Source organism: Balaenoptera acutorostrata, chromosome X, assembly GCF_949987535.1.
Source record: "Balaenoptera acutorostrata chromosome X, mBalAcu1.1, whole genome shotgun sequence".
NCBI lineage: Eukaryota > Metazoa > Chordata > Mammalia > Artiodactyla > Balaenopteridae > Balaenoptera > Balaenoptera acutorostrata.
In genome coordinates this window covers 18,648,080-18,657,369 of record NC_080085.1, presented here as the reverse complement: position 1 = coordinate 18,657,369, position 9,290 = coordinate 18,648,080, and the positions used below count along the sequence as shown (strand labels likewise).

General features: G+C 34.9%; 1 protein-coding gene across 1 annotated transcript in view; it reads right to left on the bottom strand.

Annotated features, from left to right (window-relative positions):
* Positions 1 to 4,168: 4,168 nt before the first annotated feature.
* Positions 4,169 to 9,290, bottom strand: part of MBTPS2 (membrane bound transcription factor peptidase, site 2) — a 40,999-nt gene continuing 35,877 nt past the window's right edge. Inside the window, exons 10-11 of the mRNA XM_057538168.1 lie at positions 8,430 to 8,505; positions 4,169 to 7,302 (exon numbers count right to left, since the gene is read on the bottom strand). Of these exons, the coding sequence (XP_057394151.1) occupies positions 7,080 to 7,302; positions 8,430 to 8,505 (299 nt within the window). The 3' untranslated portion in view covers positions 4,169 to 7,079. The remainder of the gene's footprint in view (positions 7,303 to 8,429; positions 8,506 to 9,290) is intronic.

Here is a 9,290-nt window from a genome sequence, read left to right as displayed (position 1 = left end):
GCTGAGCTTATGAGGAAAAGCAGTAAGAAGACAATAATCACTCCCTTGCAAAATGGGCTAAGGATAGGGATAAACAAAAAGAATATAATGGCCAATAAATACATTTTAGTATTCAACCTCTTTTCTAATCAAAGAAATGCGAATTAAAATGAGACGCCATTTTACCTTACCCAATTAGCAGAAAAAAATGTAAATGCAACAAGGCAATATGTATATATAAAACTTTGTTCATTTCAAGATAGCAAGTTTTCCTTTTAGTATTAAATTTCTAGAATTACCCAAAATCATAGATATGCAAAAAGATGTAGTTATAAGGATATTCCTCACAGCTTTGTTTATAATATTGCAAAATTGGAAATAATAGGGGCTGATTAACTTATGGCATATTTAACACTGCAATATTATACAGCCATTAAAATAACACCAGAATATTAATAACATTGAAAAATGCTTATAATACATTGTCAAGTTTAAAAAGTAGCTTACCAATTATCTATAATATAATGCTATTTTTTCAAGAAATTACAATTTACTTTCATTTAACATGTTTTCTATAATGAACTTGCCTTTCTTTTCTAGTAAGAAATATTCTATAAAGGCCCCCAAATTACATTATCTGTCTCTTTCTGTTCCAATTCCATATTCCCAACGTTAACTCCTGATAACCAACCTCTTTTTCCCAGTTATTTCTGTAACAGAAAAGGGGATGGCCTGAACTGGATGAATGAAAATTCTGTAAATTGCTAAGTGCTACCTCCCACTGTAGATTGCTGGTGATACATAAAGCCTAGGAAGAAAATTAGAAGCCATTAAAGGATGGAAACAAAGTGGCTGAAAGGGAAGATAAGAATGCTAGGAATAAAGCATGAAAGTCAAGGGCAGGTAAAAGAAGTTAAGATATGGTCCAATATATTTGCAAACCCTTTGGGAAAATGTGAGTCTTGAATGATGACAAGCAGTAAGAAGGTGATAATGGCTGCAGGGAAATATGGGCAAAGGATGTGGATAAAAAAGATCTACAAAACAACAGACATTAAAAAAAAAGTTTAGCCTCTTTTCTAACTAAAAAATTACAAATTAAAATGAACTTGTTTAAAAAAAAAAAAAGAGCTTACTTTGAAATGCAATATCCCAGACTGTGTACAGCTTTCTATTGTCTGATTTAGTCCTCAAAGTTCATCCTACCCCAAATTCTCTCCTACATTGGTTCATCACAGTGCCTCCTTCTGAGTTAAGACAGTTTGGGTTAAATGCCCATGTTACTATCAATGAATACACCCATGAACACAGATTATTTTGAATAGTTTCAGTGAGCAAAATCCTTAGCCAACACCTTAAATACGATTTTAGGTCCACTTTGATTGCAGGAAAAAAATATTTAAAAGGGTCAAGGCCTGGGGAGACACTCTGGAAAACCAGAGCTAGCCCGAAGGCACTGGAAGCCAAAAAGGCATACCAAAAGGAGACAAGATCTAATGCCAGTGTGGACTGAGATATGAGGGCAAATTTATAATTCTGCATTCTGAAAATAAATAAAGTACATAATAGTAACTTGAGCGTGTCAGGTGCCATATTAAGAACTTTAGGTAAACTGTTTTATTTAACAATATTATAAAGGAAAATACTATTATGTCTATTTTAAAGATAGTTCATTCTATACAGAAAAATAAACCTGGATTTCCTACCTCACACCATATATTCTAGATATTAAAGATCACATTGTGAAAGTACAACTCTAAAGCAAATAGAAGAAAGTATAGGATATTATTCCGACTTTGGGACAGGACAGAACTTTTTAAGTAAGACTCACAAAATACAAACAATGAATCAAGAAATTAATAGATCTGACTACATCAAACTAAAAATCCTTGTTCAACAAAGGATCTCATAAATAAAAATTTATAGACGGATGATAGACTGGGAAAAATTATTTGCAACATCTAAAATGGACAAGAGTTGATATCTAGAACTTGTGTTATTCTGTAAACAGATAGTAAATATTTTAGGTTTTATGGGCCATATGGTCTCTGTTGCAACTGTTCAACTCTGCTGTTGTAGCGTGAAAGCAGCCATAGGCAACACATAAATGAATGAATATGGTTGTGTTTCAATAAAAACTTATTTACCATAATAGCTGGTGAGCAGGATTTGGCCTTCAAGCTGTAGTCTGTTGATCCCTAATCTAGAATATACAAGAAATTCCTATGGATCAATAAGAAAAATTTAGGATGCTTGATGGAAAACTGAACAAAGGATATCAATAAGCAGTTGGCAGAATGAAAAATCCAAATGGCTAGACAAATATATAGATGTGCAATATTATTAATAATATGAGAAATGCAAGTTCAAAGGAAATGCCATTTTGCACCTAAGGGATTTGTCAGGACATGGAAGTCAGATAATTCAGGTGGAGGTAAGGGTGCGGGTAAACATGAAACCCTCACGCCTTGCCAATGAATAAGTTTCAGTTACAGAGAGCCATTAAGTGCTAAGTGAAATTATTGCATTTCCATACTCCAAATAAAGGAGGGCTCTTTGATAAAGGGCAGCAGGCAACCTTTTAACAACACACATACATTATCTTTATTTTGTAATTAGAGATAATACACATTATCTTTATTTCACTATGGATCCAAAAACACCAACATAGACTGTCACAAGTCTACAGACCAGCTGTTATATACTTTCTACCAATGTGTTTTATTTTATTTATTTTTTGGCCACACCGGGTGGCTTGCGGGATCTTAGTTCCCGGACCAGGGATTGAATCTGGCTCATGGTAGTGAAAGTGCTGAATCCTAACCACTGGACTGCCAGGGAATTCCCTCTACCAATGTGTTTTAGACATGAAGAAAATCTTAATATTCATAGGGTTTAATTCTTTTACAGTTTAGAGTTTCATATCTTTAAGAGGAGGACTGGCTTTATGATGCCTGATTAATGGAATGTAAAATTCACATGAATTTAAGATAAAGTGAGATTCAACTTTATAGGATGGAGAGCCAATTACAGGGTTCTACTCTTAGATACTTCTGGGTTTTCCCTTCTCTACAGTGTCAGGAGCACTTCCGTACAAAAGTCTGAGAAGCATTCAGATAATAAGGGACATTTATTGAATATCCATCAATCTTTAGCTAAATAAAACTAAGATATAAGGGTGTTTTTTTTTCTTTCTTTAATGGGAAATCAAATTACACAATATAACCTGCTTGGTAATTAGAAATGCAACTTCCTTTAGCCATTTTTTTCTACCTCCACCCTGAATATAACCTATTGTAGCATTAGGTTCTGAAATAGAGGCTTTCCCCTCATTGAATTCATTTGCCATGGTCTGATAAAATATACAATGGATTATTCAAATTAGTATGGCCTAAACAGCAAGAGTAGCTTGCATATGCACTGATTTAAAAAGGCTTACTGTTTAAATAAAGTATATCCACATGCTTTACCTTAAAAATAAATTTGTTAAAAATAAATAAATAAATAAATAAATTTGTTACTTAACTCTATCATTTATCACATGTTCATGTACTTAAAAGGTTAGATTATACCAAAGCATATGTATACTATTGTCTGATGAGTCATTAAAAGAAAACTGGTTTACATTGAATCGTACATTTTACACAGGTGAATTTTATGGTATTTAATTATATTTCAGTAAAGCTGATAGATAATCATCTAGTCTTGTGGCTCTTAACTGTAGTATAATGGGATCAGAGGCAAAGAGGAGGTGTGAAATGGGGCTAGCCAGTCAGGAATTGCGCTAAATTCCCAGCCTATTTTATCTGGCCCTTAGTAACCAAGAAAAGAGAGGAAGAGGGGGAGGGGGAGAGAAGGAAAGAGAATGTGAGAATGTGAGAGTGTGTGTGTGTGTGTGTGTGTGTGTGTGTGTGTGTGTGTAGGAGGGAGGTTGAGAATGTGAGAATGTGTGTGTGTGTGTGTGTGTGTGTGTGTGTGTGTGTGTGTGTGTGTGTGTGTGTAGGAGGGAGGTTGGCTCTGTGGACAAGGGAGGAAGTGCTAGGGCAAAAGGTGAAACACTTTCTTTCACGAATTCCTAAAAACATAGACTTAGAGAAGACTTCTATCAGACACTAATGAAACATGATGGTCTTCTTTCTTTATCCATGAACCGGCCATTTCCAAAACAGTAGTGAGAGTACAGGGATTTCATTTAAAAAAGACTTCTTTCTGTGGCCTACCAACAACTTTCATATACGGATTGCTTGAGTGAAAACTGAGGCTGCTTTTAGAATCAAGAATTTTAAAACATCTAAGATGGTACTGTATGTAAAGGGAAAAATTTTGACAGAAAAGAATACAAATTAAAAATACAACACATAGATGATAAAACATAGAATGCTGGTACACATTTATTCTTTTATTGCTAAACATTAAACGCCAGCAACTATGATATCTTCAAGTTAAAGCCTAAGAATGAATTACAGCTCAGTTGAAAGATTTATAGAAAAAAATACCTGTGTACCATTAGTATGTGGACATTCAATAAATATCACAGGACAAACTGATGACTAAGAGCCACATATCCATGAAGTGCACGGGGTTACAATTTACTGTCAGAACAGATAATGACCTGTAAGAGCGATTATCAGAAGGTCAAGTTTAACTGCATGTCTTTTCAAAGTGAAATGCTAAAAAGAATATATACATCCTTTACGGATTTTAAGTGATTAAAAACAACCCTGAAAAATGTAAACAGTGCAGAGTAGAAACACTGAAAATAAAGTTTTACTGTTGAACAAGTGCCAACACAACACTTTCTTCAAATCCTCAAAATAATTCATTTTTCTAATTGCTCTACAGAAACCAAAATGGACTATTTTCATAAAGATGATAATATATCAGGGACACAAAGACCTTCCAAGTTATTATTTTATGTCAACATATATTTACAGTATATTCAACAATACTTCTTACAGCTTACTTAAATAGAAACATGCTTTTCTAATCCATAAATAACACTAATCATCATCCATTCAACCACATTTATTAAGTATTTTTGATGTCTCATGCACTGTGCCAGGGATGCAAAGATGAATATGACATGGTCCTCACTCTAGAAGTGCCCACAATCAAGCTGAAGAAACAACACATAATATTTCCTTTCTTACACAATGAGGCCATTTCTGTAAAAATGGGACTGATCTGCTCAATATCCTAATAGAGTGTTTGCCAAATCCTGACCCAATGTAGCAGAAGACCAAGGTGTTTAAAAGCCATAAGAAAATGACGTGCTTGGGGATTTTTTTCCACCCAGAAAAAGAAGTTTACAGGTAGGATTTCATCTATTAAATTTTTTTCTCAGTTTTAAAAAGCTGACCTGCACATATATAGCATTTCCATTAATAAACTGCTTAGTTCTTGTAATCGAATTAATTATGTAAGTATTTCACGGTATTCCCCAAACTTTACTACCTGAACAGGTCTGCGTATTACTCTGCTAATATACTTTAATCCTGAAAGACCGTCTGCCTGAAAATAGAACAAATGCCTTTTTCCTAGGATAAACCAATAATTTGTACAGTTTTAAGTAGTGGTAATAACTGATGACCTTGAGTCATTAAAAAAATGTTAAAATTATATTCAATATATAATTTCTGTTTAAGAAGGCAGGCAGATTTATAATACAATCTAAAGTTTCCTTAAAAATGGTTAAAAAGTTTTAGTGCCTAAAAAGCAACTCAGTGATCTGAAAGAGGTGAACCCCACGAATACCTCAATTAGTGAAAAAGTTGGATACATGACTATTCATGTTCTTGAGTATATGAGAGAAGCAAATACTTTTCATCAAAGAAACAGCTTGCTCATATACTTCTAATACCAACAGCTTCACATTGGCCTATTGACTTCCCAGATCTTCCAGGGCTGCATCTCCAGTCCAAAAGATCTCAAACTAGGCAGGGCTCTTTCGGACTCAAGAGTCAGTTCCCGGGCACTGGCAAATCCACATTTGTACTCACATGCAGCCATACTCACTTTACTACCAAGTCTTTCGTGGACCCGCAGAGGTAGCTTAGGGGAAAGATGGAAAGCAAGGACTACATATTTAATTACCCAACACAGAGAAACATCGGAGCCACTGGTGAGGACAGAGTATGGTTCAGGGCTTAAGGTAATTGTTCTTGAAGACAGGGACCTAGGAGCTAGTCCCCAGATAGCTCCAGCAGCACAAGAGAAAATATCTACCCCGGAAGGATTTCAAGCTTTGAAGCTCTGTAGAGAACAGTAACCAGGACTGCAGAAGGTCCTGTGATCTGTCTTGTGACCTGCCGCAAGACCCACCTGGCTCAGTTCTGAGGTTCACCCCTAACTGTCTCAGCTCACATACTGCAGGTGGGAGATACTTCTGCAGCTCACTCTGAATGTCAAGGGTAGTGTGGCTTTATGAGAGTATAGGGACATATTATCAAAGAGGCAACTCTTGTGGGGCAAAACACGTCTCACCCTATTATAGACCCTACTTCCTCTTTGTTCATTTATTTGGCGTCATTTGACAAAGATTTTCCCTTTCATGTCAGCAGATTCTTTTACAGAATTTTATTAATTTAATTGTAATCAGACCTCAGTTGTCAGAGTACAAAATAATACACAGTTTAATTTAAAAATACTTTTCAAACAAGACAAGGGACAAGAGATATAGACCAAGAAAATGCTCACCTTTCCACTTGGCCAAAGTCTGGTCTCCTTCAAATCTGGATTAATGATGCTTTTTCAAGAAGTTTTTCCCAATTAATCCTACCCAATTCTGTTTTCCTTTACATTATTTCAACATGATACGTAGCCACACAAAAATGGTTTAATATGAATTTGCACTTGTTTAGAAATTGTTCCACAAGCATCTGAAGGTTGTAGGTTCAGTCTTTAAAACTAGAATGTAATCAGGGACTATGCCTTTCATTTCTTCTGTTTATCCCCCATCCCAGAGTTTGGATACTCTGGATAAAGAACTTAAAGTTGTTGGCTAAAATGTAATTTTAAGGAAACACTTTATATTTCACACCAAGTAAGGTTTTCAATATTGTATATTGTAACTCAGAGATTCTATCAAATGAGTGCAAATATTACCGTGCTGTAACCATCCAGAGTCCCAGAGTCACATTGGCAGCCAAAAGTATACTGCCACCAAGCAAGATGAAAAATCCTATCAGATCTTTGACATCATTGTCTCCAATCACTGAGGTAAGAGTAGCATCTAGGAAAGAGTTTAAAATCCATTGTCCGTCCAAAGCAAAGCAGGGCACTGCATTAACAATAGCCAGAGCTCCCGAGAGGGAAATCAGGTACCTGGTTAAAATCGGTTAAGGAGCCTACGGAGAGGTCTGAGGGCAAAGCACATTTCTGGGAGTCAGAAGCAGGCATTTTACCAGGACTGGATTTGAGATTACAGGTGACTTCCTTCCTTTCTTTAAATCTCTGCTTACCAGTATACACCAATGCTTCTTAGAGCTCTACTATTTAAAACAAATGACATATTATTTCGAAGTTCAAAAACCTTGACTAGAAAAATAAAGGCCAACCACTTGTAAACCAAGACAATCTGTAATGAACTCCTTCAGAAGACTAACTCTTTCTAATCCTTTAATGATACATCAAGAGAAAGGAATAAGAAATAAGGGGAAATTACTTTTTGATCCTTACGAAGTATACGTTATATTAGACATATAAAGATTTTGGCCCCTTGAACTCTATTTTACTATCATCTGTAAGGTCATAGTGTAAATATCTCTGAGAAAAAGCTGCAGTCTACAAGGTACAATTTTGACTATACACATTTTTTAGTAACTCATTTGTTAACTAATTTGTTACTAATTTGCTCATTTGTTTTGTTTCATTTTTTTGCAAATCATTAAGGAAAGAAATTAAAAAGATTTAAAAGTGACAAAAATAAAGAACCTTTCCAAACTGTTCAGTTTATTCAAATTCTATATAATAACCAATTAAAATTTTTCTTTATATGCAAATATAATATGCTAAAGAACACATGAGATTTTGTCCTCTGAATGCTATTTTAGTAGTGGAAACCAGTTTGATCTCCCTTACGCATTCCTCCACTTGGTCAGAGCCAACAGGCTCAGAAGGGGCGGAATTCGTCACCTCATTAGTAGCTGAAGCGTTCGTTCATCCTTTATAAACGTACTAAAAGGTTTTATACTTCTAAATTCAACTCTCAATTTGTATTCTAGGTTCCTTCCCTTCGACATCTTAACCTTTCTCTCTTCCCAATCAATCTTTCTTCTCTGACTTCTTTCTCCCTAGGTACAATCTGATCTTTTTCAACTTTAAAGTCTCTTTTTTTGGTATTAGCAGTTAACTGATACTTGTAAGGTCTGTTCATGTTCTCTAGTCAAGGTAAAACTGATGAAGTTCCAAGTAGCACATTTTAAAAACATCTTTCACGCCAGAAAGGATACTTGACAAATGTCTCCACAACCACAGGCAGATCTATGCTTAGAAAGTTGAAACGTGGGATAAAACTGGTGATGCTCACTACAAAAGAAAAATAAGAAATAATGAATATTATTTATACAGATAAGCAACAGCATTATGAATTTTACCATATGACTAAAAATTGGGCTAGCCTATTAAATTGATTGAGAAAGCCCTTCCCAAACATATGCAGGCAGGCTCTATGGCCCACATATAAAAGCAACTGGCAATTCTAGAACATCTAATAAAAATACTGGAATACAGAAATTCATGTCTCAGTGTACTTATATTTTGAGGTGAGAATACGATAAAACTGATTATATAACAACTATGACTACCAAATACAGAGATTGACTTTAAAAATACACTAGAATTTATATCAAAAGAGTCCTTATTCTTTCAAAGAGGTATAACCTTAAAATCACATTCACTCCAACTATCAATATTATGCCACTTAATCTCCTTCTGGTCTCGGTGTTTTTTTCATTGCTAAAACAAGGATTAAGACTAGGGGATTTTTAAGGTCTCCTCCACTTTGTGGATTCCATGATCCTGTTTTTGTTCAAAACATTTAAAAACTCTGTTATAATTAAATAGAACCCATAGCACACATTTCTGAATTACCCTGAAAAGGGACATTTCTACATTTGTTGAGGAGGTATTATGCACTCTAGAGTCACTTAGTGTCAAACTAATAAATAAGAAGAATGACCCGACTTTTATCTTAGGATATGACTATGGAGAAATGAGAGAGCTTTTTAAAGAGTAACATAAAACCCACATGTCCATCAATTGATGAATAAATACAGAAAATGTAATATATCCATACAATGGAATATTACTGG